At 40.6% G+C, this 21,544-nt stretch overlaps 1 protein-coding gene across 4 annotated transcripts in view; it reads left to right on the top strand.

Moving 5' to 3' along the window:
- Nucleotides 1-4,618: 4,618 nt before the first annotated feature.
- The window catches only part of LOC121184155 (tight junction protein ZO-2-like), a 63,094-nt gene continuing 46,168 nt past the window's right edge, over nucleotides 4,619-21,544 (top strand). For 3 of the 4 annotated variants that reach the window (XM_041041616.1, XM_041041615.1, XM_041041613.1), the window contains exon 1: nucleotides 4,619-4,835. In XM_041041616.1, coding sequence (XP_040897550.1) covers nucleotides 4,776-4,835 — 60 coding nt within the window. In that variant the 5' untranslated portion in view covers nucleotides 4,619-4,775. The remainder of the gene's footprint in view (nucleotides 4,836-21,544) is intronic. The other variant, XM_041041617.1, reaches the window with a different exon arrangement.

Here is a 21,544-nt window from a genome sequence, read left to right as displayed (position 1 = left end):
TGCCTTTTTCCCCTTTATGGTTGATCTTTGTTTGCTACTTTGTTAGAATTAAAATTATTATTTTTGACTACGTCTGAGGGGTCATGCATTTGGGTCCTAGTCCTTGCCTCCCAAGTCGTGACACTTTTCAGACTGAGCTGAGACATGAGTGACCAGAGAAGAATGACAGAAAATCCCCTAATCCAGGAGTGCAAGGACACATTTTTAAATGAATTTCTAAAATTCTGTTTTTGCTTTGTCATACATCCCAGAATACGAAAAAGGGAGGGGGTCTGAAAACTTTCTGAATGCACTGTATACCAAAGCTGCAAGAGAGGTCCTCCTCTACATGATTGTGTGTGTGTGTGTGTCTGTGTGTCTGTGTGTGTGTATAAATCAAGTAAATACATGCATAGTTTTGAAAAAAATGTTCGTTCCAACTTTCAGCACTTACAAAAGTATAAGATAAAATGTTCAGAGTAAAGATGTGTAATATCTCTGTGTTTAAGAGAACGTTGCTGATGCCCTCTCTCCTTTCTGGGGTTTTTCAGTCCCACAGTATTTTGGTGTATATTATCTTCATTCATTAATGAATTTAAAATGCACAACCACATAACTCTCTTGATCATTAGAAACTTTAAACCAGACACTCAAAAGCGTTACTGCAATCTTTAGTCTTAAAATAATAATATTGGAAACATGTAACTGAACAATGGTACTTCCATTCACTCTACTTTATTTCATCTTACTGTTTGGTGTGTTTCCCTCTGTAGCCTCTAGATGTTGCTGCTTCCCTGTGACTGTAGTCTGACTGGTGGCTCTCAGCTCCTGGCACTGTCTTTAGACTCTCTGATGCTAAAAGAAAGACACACACCCACACATTGGCTCGTATTAATATCCTGGAGACTTACCCTAACCCTAACCATAACCAATGACCCAAAAATCTGCTTTTTTTTTTTCCAATTTTGGACACAACTTTTGTCCCCAACTGGACAAGCCGTCCCCAAGTAACTGGTCTTTAGTCTGAAATTTTTCCCCAAAAGTAGCAAATAACAGAGACACAGCAAGGGCCAAATCACAGCCCATGCTGGGTGAGTTTTCTATGACATTTGGCATGGAAATTCAAGGTCAGAAGACAATGGATATGCAGACAGAATCATTACTTAGCCACACTTAATTTAGTAGTCTAACTACATATTCACATTCTCATTGAACAACTACTGTCATTTGTTTCATGACCTAATCATTGTTGAAGACAATTTAAAGGTATTAAAACAAAGCTTTAACATGGCATTAAAATATTTAACCAAGAGGGAAAGACAGTTCAGAATAAAAATTGTGACAATGATCTTTCATAAACGGATCAATTGTCCGATATTTAAGGGATAGATATGTTTGCAGATTTTTTTAATTAATATGTTGGTTTGGTTGTTCTTCCATTCATAATACTTATGCATGAGTAAAAACAATTAGACATGTGTCCAATTAAGGCAAAACACCAGCTTATTGTGAGTAAAAAAGCAGTTAAAAAAGGTAAAAAAAAAGAGCTTTTCACACCTGTAATTAACATGCATCTCAGGTGATCGGATCATAAGTTCAACTCTGAGAATAAGTGTGATTGCACCCAGACAAATTAAGGGCATTGATGATGGCCATTGTACTGAACACACAGTATATACTATATGTTTATATGAGTTGACAAAGGTAGAAGGCTGATTTCACTGTGTAACCATCACATTCCTAATACATTTCTGATTCTAATGATCTCTACAAAATACTATATGTCTGAATTAAAATATTCTTGTGGCCAGAGAGGCTAGAAAAGCTGTATGTAAGTGCAGTTCAGATTTCATATTGTGCAGATGTAACCACATGTCACAGATTATTATTACTTGTTTAAATACGGTACAGTTGTGAACAGTTCATCAGTTAATGCCCTAGTAACCACTACATTCATTCATTCATTCATTTGTGTGTGTGTATGTGTGTGTGTGTGTGGAGAAATGCTGCAATAACAACCAGAAAACCCTCAAAGAGGGTCATGGTGTCAAAATGAGAGTCTGGACACAGGGAACCCAAAGTTGACCATAGCTTATTATAAAACCAAAGGAACTGTGCTGGTCCAGGGACACCAGGCCAGTCTCAACTTATCTGAGAAGCTGTTTCACCAGCTGATAAAAGAAGTGGACAGGAACAGACCCAACTCAGCAACAGACCCAGATATCACTGACCCAGCAGACACAGAAGAGTCAGTGTGAGAGGAGGAGAGAGAACCACAGGAAAAGAAACACCCTGACTGTACTCAACAACATCCAGCAACTGAGAAACGAGATCCAGCAGATGAAAGAAGACCATCAAAAGAGTACTGATGATCTCTGACAGACCATTTACACCATCTAGGACACCAGTCTGCAAGTCCAGATGGCCAGATGAAGGAGAACACAGAGAGCAGAGGAGCCTCAGAAGATTGCTAGAACACATGAAGAATCTTTTGAATCTTTGAAAACTAAAGAGCCAGATACAGGACAAGAACCACTGCAACCCTCTCCGCCATTCCTCAGCCCATATCCCTACCTCTGTCTCACAGATGTCTGCCCCACTCTGACCGTTCAGCCCTGGTTAGATATGACCCACACCCTTTCTCAGAGCCACTGTTACAGACACAGAGCTCCTTGCTACTGGCCAGGCCGACCCCTCCTCCAAGCCTTTAGTTCAGTAACAGTTTATATTTGGACACAAATGCAGACACAGACCAGGAGACAAAGAACAGTTAAAGGACAGTTTATTGTAACTTGAATTGTAGAAGGAACTGATGGATTAGCTTCAAGATTTGGAATTGGATATGGCAGAGGGGCTGGAAATGGTGGAGCAGAGCAGGTAGCAGAACAGGCTGAATGAACAAAGCAGGCAGAAGGGCTGAAGGCAGGGCAGGGCAGGCAGCGACAACAGATAAGCAGGTGTAATGACCCTGAGTTCAGGTGAGAAAAAAAAGAAAAAAAGCAGAGAATTTGGCTATGGTGTCTGTACCGCACTGGTGACTGAACAATCTGAAAGTCTGGATGGATGAGCTGGGGTTTTATACAGCAGACTGTATATAGAGTTGATTAGCTGATCAGCTGCAGGTTGAATGGCGGACAAGGGAAACCAGGAGGCCACGCCCAGGATACACACACAAACACAGAGTGACGGACTGGGCACAAACATGAAACACTGGGAAGGGGGAAATGACAGGAGAACTCAGGGAAGAGGGAGAGGCAAAGCTGAGACGTTAACATAACCGAGTTAATGGTGGCACAATACCTGACTGCCGTGACGGACAGAAAACAGGAAAACACTGACAATGTAGAGACTAAGTAGACACATGCAGGCCATAGAAACAGGCTGTGACAGGTTGAACAGACCGTCCTGTGTTCACTTTCTCATAAAAGAGAAATCGAGACAGAATCTTACTTCCTACTATACTGTAAGAATCTATTAGACACATTCCTTCAATATATTATTATGGATAACTTTTCTGTCCTGTGTGGCCATGAGTTGAATTGAACCCATTTGTTATTTAATGCTTTTTATCATACTGTATTTGATATGATGGTTTCCATTTCCATTACTGTTGCTAAACATCTGACAGTGACTTTTTTGTCAGTCATTTTCTGTACTGATTTGGCAATATAGGTTTCTGACCTGTTCTGAAATCATCAGAGATCTGGGACCACTGATTATCCGCAACCAAGTTCATGGCAAACTGTTGTGTTGTACTGAATTGTAACCTCTAACATTTTCACATTGTATCTGCGTGGAGGTGAATGAATGAAATCAATGAAATGAATAGGGAAATACTGTTTTGACTTTCTAAAAATACACTGAGCTTATAATGTATCCTGTTAATTATGTACACATAATATTCAACTCTTTGAATGCACTGCTTTTTGGAGATACTTCAGAAATTGTGGATGTTGTAAGTAGTACTGATGATGCTGAGGATACACTAGACAGTTGCATTTGATTATAGTGCATTTGGTGTCACTCACACATACTCAAACATGTAGGCTCTTTCCCATTCTGGAAAACTGTTGTCAGACTTTTGTATGCAATGTGTTTTAAAGCAATAAGACAAAAAAATGTTTGGAACATAATTAGGTTCTGAAAATAAAGTCTAACTTTACGTTCAGCTCTCCCTCTACAGCTGGGTTCATCTTCATGGCCACATAAATCTGAGCCATAAAGAGCCACAAAATCAGCAAAACTATACCCACAGCTGCTTCATTATTTGTGGATATAGGATGATAAATCTCAGTGTGACTGGCAGAAAGGATGCAGTTTCCTTCAGAACAAAAAGCACTGCAGAACTAGTTTATATGGTGGATTTAGCAGGACAGAGTTCGGCCGCTTTAAGAAAACACTGATGCCTGTGGAGATACACTTCAGTCCAGATATTCCTACAGCTGTGGTGTGTTTACCTAATTTACACGTGATGGTCTGAAGTGCTGCCACCGCCAGCAAATATAAAACAATGGTTCAAGTGAAGGAAACAGGAAATATGAGTTTCCATGACTGCCGTGCTATCGCAGCGGCAGTGTGATCCGACAGTTGTTGTGCTGGTCGGACGGACCTCCCTCTTTCTGCCTGCTGGCTCCAGTGGGCTGTCCGCCCGCAGGAAGACAAGCTACGAGGGCGGAGATATGTTTCATTTCAGAAACTAGCCACCGAGTCAACTATCGCCCGAATCCACACGACTTTAAGGTTTAACCGCGACGACAGAGCGCCTGTTCAGACCCGAGACCCGAGGAGAAAGCAGAATGCCGGTGAAAGGCGGAGGAAGAGCGGCCTCTTCACCGAGCAAGAACGAAAATGTCGGAGTAAGTGGCAATCTTCTGCGTGTGACATGTGTGACGTTCCATTTGCTAACATATAAAAACGTAATAACTCCGCCATAATGCGAACACGTCTCGTCAAAACAGGGGGGGGGGGGGGGGGTATCTTTCATTTAAAAGCCCCCCTGAAGTGACTGAGGTACGTCTAGTCAGCTGTACACCTGTTGTGCTTCAGGACAGCCAATACAAAATCTGGTTACATAGCTGAACTAATATTTATTTTGCTGCTGCTGTTTCCAGTTGTTTCTCAGCCTGTAACTTGAGAAACTGGGAACTTTTACCAAAGTCCAGTGACTCTGACCCTGCAGAGACTCTGACCCAGTAGAGATTATGACCCCGTAGAGACTGTGATCCTGTCCACTCTGACATCTGTGATGTGGTGGGGGTGTGATGTTCTCTGGAGATAAGAAGGTCACTTGATGTAATCAGTAGACAAGCAGGGAAACGTGTGTGTACAGTATGTGTACAGTATGTGTACAGTATGTACATGTTGCACATATTGTTTATGTGTATGTCAGTGCAGTGTCACAGATTTCAAAGGTACTAATTTCCTTGTTAATGATGAAAAATTGGATAGATTTAACGAGTAATGTTAAGGGTGGGTGATGATCACACAATAACAACTCTGGTGGCTGGTCAAGGTTGATTCTTCCTCTTTCTGTGTGCGTGTGTTTTTGTGTGTGTGTGTGTGTACTACCCTAAGGCTCCTTCTGGTCTGGCTGGTTGGGCCCAGTAGGAGACAGGCTTTTCAGATTAATGGAACTCATTAATGGGAAAGGCTGGGTGCTGTGTGTGTCTATGTGTGTGTGTGTGTGTGTCTGTGTGTGTGTGTGTGTGGTGGCGGCGGCGGCAGCGGCAGCGGGTGGGGTGGGGGGACAATATAGTAGGGTGGTATAGTCTCTGAGCGATCACACTGATGACTCCATGAGAGGCAGCAGTCTTAGTAGTCTAACATTTTGTCTTGAATTCATCTCTCTCAGCCATTTCTCCTTAAACCGTAAACAAACTAGAAAAAAATTTGTCTGCTCACTCTCACTGAAAACTTGCAGTTGTAAACAGTAAATAAATCCAAATGTGTTCAAATGCTAAGGCTTTGCTTGTGAAATGATGTTTACAGAGTTACAGCAGAAGTTAAAACAGATAGGTGGTAGGACATGTCAGGTGAAGTACTGAAAGGGTTTGATATATCCTTGCAAGAGTGCACAGAGAGGAGTTGAAGTGTCAGCCAATGTGTAATCAGTGAAAGCAGGCCAACTCTCACTTAAAAAATAAGGGATAGAAGGGATGTGGGAAGTAGAGGGACTGCCATGTGGTGTTTAAGCACTGGAAGCTTTTTATCAAATGCAGTGTAAGCCCTGGAGATAGTTGAAGTGTGCACATTTTAAGCAGTGAAGTGTCAGCTGTATTTAAGCACTGTCAGAATCACAAATGTCAGATGAGGTGCTAGAAGTGAAAGTAATTGAACTGTTAGTTAAAGAACTAACAGTAAAGAAGGTGACTTGTAACGGGTGAGACAGGTGAGTTTAGCGGTTAGTTAAAGTGTGAATGAAATCAGTTGCAGTGGGAGCTCCAGAAACAGTAGAACTGTCACTTGAAGTGGCAGATGAAGTGCGTCAGTGTCATGTATGAGCTTCAGGCATACTGTGAGCTTGTTGGAGATTTCATGGAGTTTTCATCTGCTGATCTTAGAAAATGAAGAAAAGTTTGTTTTTTTTACTCTCTGAATAAATGAATGGAGAGTAAGCCTGTGTCTGCTTTCCATCTAATTCAAAAGAAGAAACTCAGCAGCAGTGCATACTGAACTTTGCTAAACACAAATCCACTGTACTTGTTCATAATCTGAATCCATTCCCACTCCTGAGCCATGTCTAATCTAGTCAGTACACATTGTTCATTCATAATGAATCTAGCACAGCACCTTCATGTATTATGGAACATGAAATCACGTTGCAGCTGAGTCCTCTCCTTTCTAACAGAGAAGGGGAATGTATCATTATATGTACTAGGCATCATTACATTTTTAAAAATCAGTGGTATTGAAGTATCATTTACTCCCATGATCTAGTGAGGTCTGCTCATCAGCTTCATTGTGTCTTCTTACAGTAGCATAGAGCCGAGTTCAGCCCAAGTGACGTATTCAACTCAACACAGCTGGTGATAGTGAACAGGGAGAGCATTCAAACGCTGGCACATATTACATATAAAAGGCTGGCACAGTCAGACACTGATGCTCCACACTCAGTCAGTTTATTAGGAACACTTCACTAATGCAATCAAGTTCAGACCAGTGTACGACGCCTGAAGATTTCAAATATGCCCATCCTAGTTGGTTGTTGTATGAAATGGGTAATTTTTCATGTTATGCTCTTCATCCCTACATTGCGTGCCACCAAGAGATACATGTGATTAATGTGAAAGACAGACAAATCATTGAATGAGTAAGTTGGTGGAAGTCCTGTGTTTTGTCTGCTCCTGGGTTTATCCCCTGAGCCTGTGTTGTTCTAATTCCAGTTTGTCATTATGCTCAGTTTGTAGTTCATTTTTTACTGTCATACTGGGCACCTAGGGTTAGACCTTTAGCCAAGTGTCTGCATTTTTCAATTTATACACGTGACTTCATGTGCAAGCAGGAGGCTGAGCCATGTTCTCTATATATTAGTAAAGACCAACACAGCTATAACACCAAGGTTTCCAGTGAGGCCCAGAGGAGAAAACTTTGTTACTTAAATTATTCTGTTCCCTGAATTCCAGCAGGTCTGATTGAGGACCTTGTCTGTCTGAATACACTCCTTAAAGCTGTAAGATATTCCAGAGATTCCCTGACCAATGTGAAAAGTGCCACATGAGCTCAGACAGCTGCTGGGAGTGGCTGATAAAATTCCTGCATGTGTCTTTATATCTCTCTCCCTGTGTGTCTGTGTTTACTGGCACTGCCCTCTGTCCGGGGAATACGTTCAGAGGCCAAGGGTGCGGTGCATTGCTGAAACCCAAGCTAACATCAGGGAAGACCACATTTGGTGCAATGCTGGTCTCTGGTCTGTGCATGTGTGCAGGACTTACAGAGCAGCAGAACAGTCAGAGGAGCAAGCAGAGTCTGGTATCATAAAATATTAGAAAATTAGCGCATGCACACAATGAAGTCAGATAAGAACAAATAATAACTAATAGAGGGAGGACAGTGCAACTCCAAGTTCACAGATTATTGTTTTTACAGTCTACACAGTTATGTGAAAAGTGTCGATCAAAGGTGCATTTATAAACTTAATTCTAAATTATTTATCAGTGATGAATTTTATCCTTCTTTTTTATTTTCATTGGAGCAGTTATTTCCCTGCTCATTACCTTTTCATTTCACCCTGAATTGTGAAGCCCTTTGTGAAGTCTGTCTCAACATAAGTGCTATAAATTAACCTGTGATTGAGGATCCTTCTGCAAATAATAATCGTGACTGAGATATCACATGTATGTGATGAATTAGTGGTGTGGGTGGTATAAATAGCCACAGCTGCATGTAATGACAGCTGTTCTGTCTGAGAACTTCACCAGTGTGACACAGTCTGTCAAACTGCAGTCTAAGTCATTTTTCACTGACACGTCAGATGGAGCAGGAAAGTAAAAGAAGAAGAAATCAGAATGATGCAGATTTAATTGTGACTCTAGTTAGAGTTTTGTGTATCTGGCCTCAGGTTTCCAGGTTCCAAGTGACTGTAGCCGTTGTTTTGTGTCTGACCTCAGAGCAGCTTCCTCTGCCCTCTTTACCTCACACACTAATACTGTCACACACCAGCTTCCTGTGGAGGAGTGAATGGACTCTGCTTCCATAAATATGGATTTGTATATATATTAATGGAGGGACTATCTGAGAGCATTTTTCGGAGACAAGATTTCACTTATGTCATCTCTGTCACGCAACACACACACACAGCCAATGTATCCAACAGTTCTCTATCTATCTTTATCAGCATTCTTCCTGTTATTTTTCAGTAATTGCAGTGTGTCATTTCTCAGATGAACATCCCGGTCATGACTGGACTACACTTTGATTTCTGCGTTGCTTTCAAGTCTGTGAACCAGATAACTCAATAATTATGGTAGTTTCAGGCTCTGTGATCCAGATTTTTGGATACCATTAGTCAGTGCTGAAGTGCTAATGTTTACACATTACTGCAGGCTGCTTTTTACCAGGAACTACAGTGAGTGTACTAATTTAATCTTGATTACATTGTTCTGTGCCTTTGTTCTTCCTGTTTTACTTTTTCAAAGCTATACAATACTGACAACTATTGAGAAATAACTGATATTGTATATTAGTATCTGTATGGGTGCTAGTGCAGCCTGGGAGGACTGGTGTGTCTATCTTTACCCAAAATTCACAGTTTTTAAAAAACTGAATTTAAGGGAATCGAAAATGTTTGTTAAAAATGTTGTTGTTATGATGGTATTTCATCCTGACTTTCTTACTCTCCCGTGTCGGTCTTGACCTCAAAAATCCAGGATTTGTTGGCCTCTTAATAGATAGATCTGCCTACCTGTGATGAGGGACTTTAAGAAAGAGTTCACCAGCTCTGGAACATAAATCAACTCAGTTCATTTTACAGCGATTTATCAGGTAGTTTTTAAAATTGAAGATGGAATTACACACTGTTTGTAACACAAAACACAAAAGGTGTACATGCTAAGATATCTGATATCTATATCTATACAAAACTGCTATCAAAAACCTGTATTTATGTCATATTATTATACTATAAAAGAATATCTGACCAACCAATATATCACCTTCTTCATCAGATCCTTTCAACTTTGGAGGATCTGTATTGACCTCAAAAATCCAGAGATGATCTAGTTTAATATTAAGATAATAATGAAATGGATTCTATTAAGGCATGCTAAAGTAAGCAAGTTGCGCAGTAGTGTGTGTTTGTTACCACAGAGACTGTGCAAGTGCATGGACAGTGGCGTTTTCGTTGCTGAATTCTAAACTGGATGAGCTGTGAAAACAACATGACTCACCAGTACCTTATTTACATATGACACACACACAGAGAAATTGATTCAGGTGCAGTGACTGCCATTATAGGAGGGTTGTGCATGCAGTGCAGAGTGGAGCCCAGTAACAGATCTGCTAGGTCTGCAGGATTTGCCTGAAACACAGGTTGATGTGAAGCAGGCCTTTGAGAGCTTGAGACGCAACCTTCAAATTCCAAAATAATCAGTGAATACTAGTTTCCAAACCAAATACAGAATTTCTTCTTCATAGGACATGACATCAAGCTTCTGTAAAGCTTTCCATGAACAACACAACTTCCATCTTTGAAGGAAATGCACGTTTCTGAAACTGATGATAGCTTCTGTGTTTGGAGTCCACTGCTGGTATTGATATGTTCTATCAAAAATATCATATTTGTTTTTATGAATGTCTTAATAAATCAGTAAATGAGGGCCATAGTTAAGAGTTTAAGTAAGTACTGTGTATCTCTGTTTGTGGTCTCGTCTTGGCCTCAGGGTCCAGGGTGTGGTGAAGTGGAAACACAGGGAAAAGAGGCTTCTGTTGCAGGAAGCAGTTTGTAAACCATCACTCCCTCTTCCTGTCATTCCACAGATAACGTCTTCTTAGTCATGTTCACTCACCTCACAGGAAACAACAATCTGCCATAGAATGCGCGCACACACAGAAGCTGCCTCCCCCCTTCCCCTCTCTCATTTTGAGACATGTTTCTTTATTTTTGCTGTGCTTTTAGTCTTGCTTCCTCTCTCCTCCTCCTTCTCCTGGATCTATCCCTGAAACCAGCAGACAAGCAACTTCAGTGTAGCTAACAAATGCAGTCTTCTTGTTGTTGGGTTGACCTCACTCTCAGCCCGCAAAAATATATGATCAAGAATCTTGACAGGAACAGTTTCACTGTTCACTTTGTCAGACACATGAAAAACTACCATCTATCAAAGTCTTAAATATGTAACACCAGTTTGTGAACCAATTAATAATGACACAGTTTTATCTAAAGACCGTTTTTATCAATCCTTATCAATTCAATCAGCATCAAATAAGCAAAAATAGTCCAAATATTTGGACTGGTTGCACAGATAACACTGGCTCCAAGCTCTTTAGCTACAGTATTGTTCAAAATAATAGCTGTACAATGTGACTAACCAGAATAATCCAGGTTTTTAGTATATTTTTTATTGCTACATGGCAAACAAGTTACACTGTGGACCCCCACCGGTGATGACGTCATCTCATCAGTGGTCCATACAACCCTCACCCACCTGGAGAGCAGGAACTCGTACATCTGTCTGCTTTTCCTGGACTTCTCATCAGCCTTCAATACCATCATTCCACAGACCCTGGTACAGAAGCTCTCCCTCCTCAGTCTGAGTCCCACACTGGGGAACTGGGTTCTGGACTTTCTGACCAACAGACCACAGACTGTCAGAATCCACAACACCATCTCCTCCTCCATCACCCTCAGCACTGGCTTGCCGTGGGGCTGTGTACTGAGCCCTCTCCTTAAAAACTGTGGTCATACAACTAAATATTAGTTTAGTGATTCACAGGATTGATATTTTTTTGAACACGCCCCTTTCAACTAATTGCCCAATTGCATAGAGCGTGCATATCATGAATGCTGGGTCTTGTTTGTTTTCTGAGAATCTACTGCACCTACTGGTAACTTGTTTGCCATGTAGGAATAAAAAATATACTAAAAACCAGGATTATTCTAGTTGGTCACATTGTACTGCTATTATTTTGAACAATACTGTACATCTCACTGTTTAATCCCTACAGTTTAATCCTGGCACATTCATTTCAAACAGCGAACGCACACTGTGTCTGCTTATACTGTCTGCTTACCAGAGGAAAATTAACAACTACCAGCCACTCATAGTTGAGAATTCCTAGTGACTCAAGGTTTAAGTTTAAGTATCAAGTTTGATTGTCATTGTTTAAAAAGATGAGTTTAAAAACAATGAAATGCTTTTTAGCAGTTCTCAGTAAAGGCAGCAGCAAGTATATATGCAATTTACACGTATATATAAGTATGTATACATATTATGTACATGTATATATAGCTCTGCTATAATTGTAGTTTACTGATGACCTGTGTTGAACAATACATCTCATAAAACTTGTCACATATTGTCTTATCTCCTAATGGGCACTAAGTTATCTGAGATGGATGCTAGCTGGAAGTAAAAGAATGAATGAATGTATGAGTGGAACACATTTGGCTGCTGTACTGATGAGTCTCCGCCCCAGGCCTTCACTGCTGACTACACACATACACACACATGCAAAGCTGCGGGTCCAGTGAGGGGAGAATGTATAAATAGCAGTATCATTTGTCATGGTGAAGACGCCGTAGCTTCCTCAGTGAGTCAGGTAGCTCTGCAGACCTGTCAGTGTGTTTCTGACTGCTGCAGTCAGTCATAGCCCTCCACACTCAGTCATCAGGAAGCACCTTCAGCTGTTACAGGAGAGTGGCACAAAGCTGTACTGGAGAAAGACACTGGCCAGTCTTTCTCATATGCTCCATTCACATGCCAGCCATGTTTGATTTGTTGTACTTGGAGAGGAACACACTATGATCCACTGGATTAGTTTAGTATTTACTCTCAACCCACCCAAATGCTTCTGTTAGCTTCAAGTCTTTCATTCAGTCTGAATGTGAATGGCTGTTCCATGAAGAATGAACATGTTAGCATGTCTACATTTTGTCAGTGATGGTATGGATGGACCCCTGTGTGGACATTCAGCTCTTCTTCCTACTGTCAGGTCACCATCATGCCCCCCCCCCCTCCCCCCGTTTATCTGTCTGTTTCAAAAAAAAAAAAAAAATGTGTGACACTAATCTGTTACAAATGAAGGAAAAGACCTTTATAACTTAAAACACTTTAAATATTTTAATATATAATGGCATGCTGGATCTTCTTAGTCTTATTAACACAGACTTTACTTTTGTCATATTATTTAGATTCCATTTACATTTTCCACAGGATGTTTGTACTGCTCACCAAACAGCTCTATACATTTTAGTGCATGTTTAGACCATTTACTATCTTCTAAAGTATTGATTACACAAAGCACTGTATTGACGTATTTTGGAGTGTGTCTTCCTTCCACTGGAGCAGCCCTTTTTTTCCATTTCATCATTGTAAAATTAACAACTTCATGTGCAGGGGCTGAAATTTGTATCCTTTATAGTCGTCAGTGTTGTGTCACTGCGATGATACTGCAGTATAGCAAGTTTCCCAGTTATGTCCTCCAATCTGCATGCTGATTTTCTTAGTTTATTGAAATGAGTGGAGACAGCGGAAAACATTCCAGAATTGTGAATGAACTACTATGCAATACAACAGCCAGCAGTAATGTAAAGTACAGGATATGTTACTGTAAAATTCTAGAGAGATTTTACAGTCCCATAACAACAGGGTGACCCACACAGCTGCAGCTCTACAAACCAATTCCACAGTAGTTTGACACCACTCAGTCCTCTCATGTTCAGCTGCGTTTGAACTGACCCAGTGCTTGTGTTATATGTTTTGTGTGTTATGTTAACACAGCTACAATTCACTGCTGGCTGGATGGAACTGGTTCCCATGACCTTGTGCACGTGACTCTTTGTATATGTGTTGGTGTGCGCGGGTTGGAGTGTGCATGTCTGTGTGGTTTCAGGTCAGTGTTGTGAGTAATGTCACAATAACACCATTGTTATCATTCAGGGAATGCCTAAGACTCTAAGTATGTAGTGGTGCTTTGTGCAACTGATGAGCTGCGGAGACACACAGAAGCTCTGATTACATCATTGTAATGTTCTGACAATGTTCTATTGAACTTGTAAGTTACCAGTGTTTTCTGCCTGACACTGACTTTAACAGTTTCTTTCTAAAATAAATCAACCAGGAAAGGCAGGCATTTTTGAGGCTGATATTGATATTTGAGAGATTGAAGTTATTTATAACAATTTATCTTGTTACACAATTAAATTGATTAAGATTAAATGTTACTGTTTTTAGTAAGAAATGAATTCTTCTTAAATGTTCACAATCTCGGAGGTGAAATTGTGTTAAATCAGTTTCAGACTGTGTTTCATCTGCACAAAGTTGTTGAACAGCTGAACAGAAAAACATTCCAGGTTGAAAATTCTGAAATTCTACCAGCCCTATTTGCCACACAGCTGAAATGTAAGCTGATATTTAGCGTTGGAAGTAACAAGAAGAAAGCACAGCAGCTGAAGTTGATCCACTGAAGGTTTAGAGAAGTACATATGGTAATCTTCAGTGTATTAATACACAGACACACAAGAATATGTGCTAAAAAGTCTGGGGGGAGATTTTTGGGAGAATTCTGTGTGAATTCTTGGATCTCAATTGTTGAAACCCTGTTCCAGTCTAAGTTTGTACCAGAACCACAGAGATGAAACTGAGATCAGTATCCTCACATGACTTTAAGTTTGATAGAAATTTGTTTTTCAAAATGTCAGGCTCTTCCTTGAACAGGGTTGCGTAATAATGGAGCTATGTGCACTGAACCTTTCATTTTGTCAGAGTTAACAGCCTGCTAGTCGACCTTGACCCTCACCTTGCTATAGTTTATTTAGCTGAAATTACCTGCTCTCTGCATATCAGGCCTTACTTCATCAGCCGTCAGGTCGGTTCAGCCTAAACACTGTGCTCACGTTCATGCAGGAATTCGACTGTGGGTCTTGCATATTCTATCTTTTGAAGTTTTTTTTTTTCAGCACAGTGCCTCTGCTTTAATGTCAGAGGGCTTTTATTGTCCTCAGAGCTGCTCCCTGCCTGCAGCTGCATTTCCACTTCAAAGCACTCATGCCTCATTAGATATGTGTATATCCTGACCTACTCCTTGTTTATAGAACTGCACATTAGCATACTACACACACACTCTCTCTCACAGACACACACGCACACACACACACACACGCACGCACACTGACAGCCAGGATGAAACCATATTAAAACTGGTCAGTGGACAGTGATTGATGTTGGTCCTTTATGAGGATGTGTGTTCCTGCATCTTTCACAGTTGTCTTCATTTACACCATGTCTCTCTGATGTCTCTGCTGGATTAAGTGGGATTTATACTGCTTGCCAGGGATACCCCCTGCCATCACACCTTTCCATGGTTAATAAGGGGGATGTGTCCAATCATTTCTGTGACTCTCTGAAACTGTCAATCTGATGTTCACACTGACTTGAAGCCTTGAATGTTCAGCCTCATGCAGGTGAGAGGGGAGTCAGGCATTGTTTTTCATGTTGTTCAGCTATTTCTGTCACTTGTCACATGAAAAACTGATTGCAACACAATTAATGTCTTCCTCATATTGCATCACCCTCTCTGTGATTCCCAGATTTTCACTCCACTTCCCAGTGTTGGACGTTTAAACACAGAGTCACATGCACAAGTTTTGATTTCCGATGTGGTTGGACAGTACATCTTAAGAACTGATTCAGAGAGACCATAAACCAGCTCTTAGGTCTGTGTGGCTTTTGGTGGGTGTATGTTACAATCTGATGTTACTGTTGCTCTTACAGATTTTAACATCCAGTCCACATGGATGTGAACTGCTAGGTCTTGGTTTTATTTGTTAATGTGTTTGGATTATAGCATCCTGGGCAATGAAGTGCAGTTTCCTTAATGTAATTAAAAACTGAAAGGTACTGGATTTTTGAGGGCGATACCGACATTGACATTTGAGACCGCCAGCTAGTCCTTCAGCTCTTACAGAAGGTAATATGAGTCCCTTGCTGACTGTTAAATGTACCACTGCTCTGTAAAACCAATCAGCCGAGCATTACAGAGAGACTGGTATACAGTTCAGGTGCTTCTGTCTGAAAAATGGCTTGAATGCAGAGCCCACTGGCTTGAGTAAGGAGACAGTAAACAAAAACTCTTTGTTTTCCTTTACTGTCTCCTTACTTACTCTGCATTTAGTGTGTGTTAAGATTTTGGCACATTAGCACTGTCAGTCATCCAGTTACATGTGTGCTGTTCTTCACTATAGACAAATCTGAGTTGTGGCAGAGCTAGACAGCCCATCACTGCTGCAGTGACACTTACAGACCCATGTATAAGACTGTGATCTGTTGCGGCAGATCCTGTAGACGTTTTCTTAGTCTTAACATGGGGTTAACATATCTGTCTGTTCTGTGCTGGTGTCAGTAAAAGCCAAACCTCTGTTCCATTAAATCTATTTTACTTTCACAAATCTCTGTTAAATCCTCCTGTTTTTATCGCATTCCAAGCAGCATGTCGACAAAGGATCAGCCTGTGCAGACCTTTAAGTTCTGCCCACACAGGGCCACTGGAGAGCCTCCATCCCACTTTTTTTCTGTGAGCTTGGCATTCTCTGATGTTTCCAGTTTTACTGTGTCAGGTGTTTCTGATATGTATGTTGGTGACCTCCTGACCTTTCCTTTGGCCCTCCTCACATCAGACTTTGCATTTGGTAAGGCTCTAAAATAGCTTAATCATCATTATGTTGTTTGTTCATACTGTGGCTGCAATAAACACAACAGCCTCTAGAGGGTACTAGCAGGTCTGTTAGAGAGGCAGGGGGCATGTGATTGGCTGAATGCATATATGCAATCTTGTAATGAATAATATTATAACTCTTGTGTGGTGTGTGTTTTGTCGGCTATACAGCCAAATGTCTTTGGTATTAGGAAAATCATAAGAGCAGGAAACATGACATTCTATTGTGTAATGTGCAACACAATGTGTTGCTTAAAAATACTGGCATTTTTTATTTACTTTGAAGTTTGCGCATTAGCGTGGTGCCTTTGTGTATAGTCTGCAGTCTTATGACAATGAACTGAGAGCTGCTCGTCATTTCAACATTCAGAGTGTGACTCATTTCTTCCATCTGACTCCTCCTCAGCTCTTCCAGAGTCGTCTCTGCTGCCACTGACTTGTCCTTCTCTGGACTGATGTGGGCTGAAAGGTCACAGGCTGTGATAGGGAATCCCTAGGAGCTTCAGCTTCTCAGCTCCTCTTTGAAGATTAAACTTCCATTTTAATTAAAGCCTTCTCTCTCTCTGTACTTCCTTCCTCTCCCTCTGCACATTGTGGGAAAGAGGTTTTAGTTTCTAAACTGTTCCTCTTATTAAAGACTCTTCTAGGTTTTGGCAGGAATTGACTGAAAACAGATATTCAATCTGTATTATGGAACATGAAGGAAATGTAAATCAATGCCTAAATCATGTGTCTTTTCACACTGTTCATAACACAAACACGTTCCAGTTTTATTTTTAACGGCTAAAGAGTTTACCCCCCCCCCCCCCCCACACACACACACACGCACACACACACACACTCACACACACTATCTCTGCTCGTCTAATGCTCATTCAAACGTAGCTCTTTGAATTGTGGTGCAGAGATGTGAGCATGTCCAGGGTTTCAGGACTCAGATTTCTTCTCCTCTTCCTCCGATGTGCCAAGAATACATAGGTAGGACTTTGCGTGTTGTTCCCTGTCATTTCAGGACAGTGTGAAGCACTACGCTGTTATTTGTCTGTCATGTCATTGACATGTCTAATGATGAAAATAACAGTGGTGGGATTCTCCCGTTTCAATTTTTCCTTACATTTTCTCAGTGTATAATGTTTAGGGCAGAGTATTCTCTGCCTCGATACAGTTAATGTCAGATGTTCTGATAGTTTATTAATTGATTCGCTAATATGAATGAAAATAACTGTTTGTTGCAACCCTACTGTAAACCAAAACACTGATGACAAGTTCTTTTCAACTGAAACAAAAAAAAGCCATATCTTTGAAATTTGAGAGGCTGGAATAGATTGTTAAAATAGTAATTTTCTAATCTTCTGTTGATTGAGTTATCAATTAACTAATCATTTCAGTTGATGTACAACAGGAGGAATTAGAAAGTTGTTTAGAATGTAATTGTATTTAATACAGTAGTCCCACTGATCTTTCAGTTTGGTGTGTATTATTTCCAGGAAGAAGTATAATAAACTAACATTTATTGGCTAACTATGGTAGCATTGCTACGTCTTTCACCCCCATATGTTGTCCCAGGTGGAAACACGACTGTGGTGTGTCTCCACATCTTCTTCATTTGTCATCTCCAGCGTTGAGAGCCCAATCCTCAGCAGCAGCCTGTTCCATAACGTCCCTTCACTGAAATGTAGCCTGACATATTTTTAGAAACTCGTACAAGAATGTGAAATACAACTCAGCTGTGTAACACTGAAGGTCTACAGACGTCTTCTCTGATTCACACTGCAGACTGAATTGAATCTGAATTGAGACTGTGTAATCTCAGAGTTTAAATTTAGTGTGTTTTACCGGACTGTGTCAGTGGTGTGGGACGAATGTTTTCACCTGTAGAGATCAGCAGGTTATGTTGAGCTGTAATCTCTTCCTCTTCTCTTCCAGCATCCACTCTATGCCCACTGCTGTTTGTTTTCAAGTAAAGATGCAGCCCTCTCTTGTTTGACCAGTCGTGGTCCACTTCATCCCATTAGCCTCCCCTCTTCTCCCACTGGAGGAGCCTTGTTCTTTATTTATAATGGAAAGATCATGTCTGAAATATTTATGACAACAACGGGAGGAAAGTGTTTCAATAAGGCATGAGGTGAAACAATTGCAGAAGTTGCTCGCAGCTTTTTTGCTCAGTCTCCATCTGAGGAACCTTCGAATAGTTGAACAAAAAAGCAATTTTTGAAGCTTGTTGAGAATTATGACATTTAAACTTTGAACAGCAAAAAGAGCTGTTGCTCTTGCAAATGGAGAGGGGTTAAAAAGGCTAAGACAGCCTTTGTGGCACAGTTCCATGGTGTATGTACTGCTTTCTGAAGCTGCTGCTACAGATGAATATCTGCTGGCACATCAAGGAAAATTTGGGCAGCATTTCTATTTTAGATAATGCTGCTGCTATTGATCACTCTGCTAAATGTTCTCGGTCTGAGTCTGCAAAGATGAATTGTGGTCCATGTTCTCTTTGTTTTGGTCAAGTTTGCAATTATTGCCATGAAAGGGGACATTTGAAAGCAGAGTGTCCTGTACTGAGAAGCAAGGTAAAACATGTCATACCAGCCGCTCTGAGTGCACCAGTAACAAAAGTTCCAGTTGTCTCTGAGGAGGTTCTGTCAAACCTGAAACTGAGAAATATTCTGGTTTTGAAGTATTTGTGTCAGATGGGTTTTTATCTCTCACAGGGAGTGATATTAGGATTAATTTATTCTAGCTTTTGTGCTGCAATCTCCTAGGAACTCATATACCGGTGACTGCTTCTGGTGCTGGAATGGGTTTATCCACTCTGTGTTCCTTTGCACAAAGCCAGTCTGTCTTGTGACCATTTGGATGGTCTTGTCCACACAGGGATTCAGCCTGCCTTGCTTATAAATGGGCTGATGGCCCATGACCAGATGATTATGAACAGGAGTGCCCTGGTGTCTTCATGGTTTTTGCTGCAGACAGGTATTGGCTAGAGCTATGTCACTTTATTAGCAGCTATTTACATTCAAGCTATTTCACCAGCCTGCACAGTGGATGAACACCTCACGCTCTGGTTAATTACAGTGAAATCAGTAGACTGCAGTTGTTTTCTTTAAGTTATCATGCACAGATATTTTGATCAGATACTAAATAATTAAAAATGCACTTTTTACTCTACAAAGTGATGCACGTTTAACAATAGTTTACTTGACAATAGCATATGAAACTTTTAGTTTTTTGTTACACAATTAACCCCCACAGGGCTACTGACATATTTGAAGTGAAAAAAGAAAATCTATCCCCTGCATCAAAGAGACATGGAAATGACTCTTCAAGTGTTGATGCGCTGTTGCTTTTTATTTCATGAGTTAAACTAACCGATGCCTACAAAGCAGGGGAAGCTATAAGAAAGCTTCCAGATGAACTTAACTGCCATTAAGAAATAAATAGACAGGCAAAATGGCAGTTTGATTCCGATTAAATTAAAATTATATATATGGCCCTGATACAAAAGCACAAACATTAAACAGACATACAAAACAGTACAAATGTCACTTACATTTTTTTCCCTTAGCAAAGACTTTTTATTAGATCTTTAATTAAAGATTATTTTGTCACAGTATGTAAAAATACAGTGTTGAAGTACAGTCACCAGAGACCAGCTGAGCTGAGGAGCTGTGGAGTGGACTTTTGAAACAGCAGTGTTCTTATTGACATCAACAGCTTAGCTGGGCTCTGATAAACAGACATTTTCAGGGGATCAATACTACAAAAATAAAGCTAAATTGAATATAGACCGCATTGCCTTTGTTAATTTTCATTTCAGAATCAGAATCAGAATCAGAAAGCTTTATTGCCAGGTATGTTACACATACAAGGAATTTGACGTTGTTGGTGCAAAAAACAGACGAATTGGACTGACAAGTCCCATAACACACAAAGTTGAACAAGAAAAAAAGTTTTACTAAAATAAGAGAAAGAAGTACTAAGAGGAAGAAAGTCTGTACAAATAATAATAGTAATAATGTGCATAATGTTTATTTTAAATGTTTATTTTAAATAAACACGTGATGGGATATCTATACATAGAAGAATCGCAAAGTCCACACAGGCATCGCTGTTTTTTTAATTGAGCTTTACTTTCAGTCAAATTGGCACTGACACTGTGATGAAACGCCACAGACCACACAGCCAGTGGTAAATTACCAAAGGGCTTACCCAGATAAGACTATTGTCCCCAGGGACCACGGCACACATTGACCAGCTGGTTATCTTGGGAGCTTGGAACACTTGAACCAGTGGGGTGCTTTTAGTGTGAAGAAGTTACAGGAAATGCTGTGTTTTTATCAGAGCTTCATTAGTTTAGTTTGAGATAAACTCACTTACAGTGCAGTAGAAAAACACCATACTGGCTTCACTTGACTGCCTTTGCCCAAATATCTGTCATATCAACTTAAAAATTTGTATGTCAGTAACTGCAGTTTTAAGCTATTGATAATGATGATGCTTAGTTTCTACGATCAGCTTAGGTACCCTCAGGTGCTAACGAGTCCACTTGAGGCAGCCCAGCAGGCGCCACCCAAGGTGTGAACCTCTAGATGGGATAGGGATGACTTTAAATGTTTGGGCTTTCTAACCAGTCTCTAGAACTGAAGAAGCTTCTCGGATGAGAGGTGAAACGTCTTCAAACAAGAAGTCCAGTTGCCTTCAGTCAACCCTTAGGATACGATGTCCTGGATGAATTAGAACTTACACAGACAATGGGATCACTGGTACTTCAATCCGTGTTCTGTGGCAACAACTGGTACTCCACAGACAGACACACACAAACAAACAGCGCACACACACACAAACACTGAGAGAGAGAGAGAGAGAGAGAGAGAGAGAGAGAGAGAGAGAGAGAGCATTGTTTTTGGTGTTGGAGGGTGTTGTGATGACAATTTGCTGTGACAGCATTAGGCAGGCTTGTCTGAAGCTCTGAGGGCCACCCGCAGACACGTTCACACACACACACACACACGCACACACACACACACACACATCCTTGTTTTACATCAGTTGTGAGGACACTCGTTGATATGCATGCATTTCCTAGCCCCTAACCTTTACCATAACAACTAAATGCATAACCGTAACCCTTACACTAACTCAAACCTAAACCTGATTCCAACCTGAACCCTAAAACCATGTGTTAACCCTCAAACAGCCATTT

The sequence above is a fragment of the Toxotes jaculatrix genome, chromosome 7 (assembly GCF_017976425.1).
Source record: "Toxotes jaculatrix isolate fToxJac2 chromosome 7, fToxJac2.pri, whole genome shotgun sequence".
NCBI lineage: Eukaryota > Metazoa > Chordata > Actinopteri > Toxotidae > Toxotes > Toxotes jaculatrix.
Note: the sequence above shows the minus strand (reverse complement) of the source record. Positions and strands in the feature narration are given on the sequence as shown.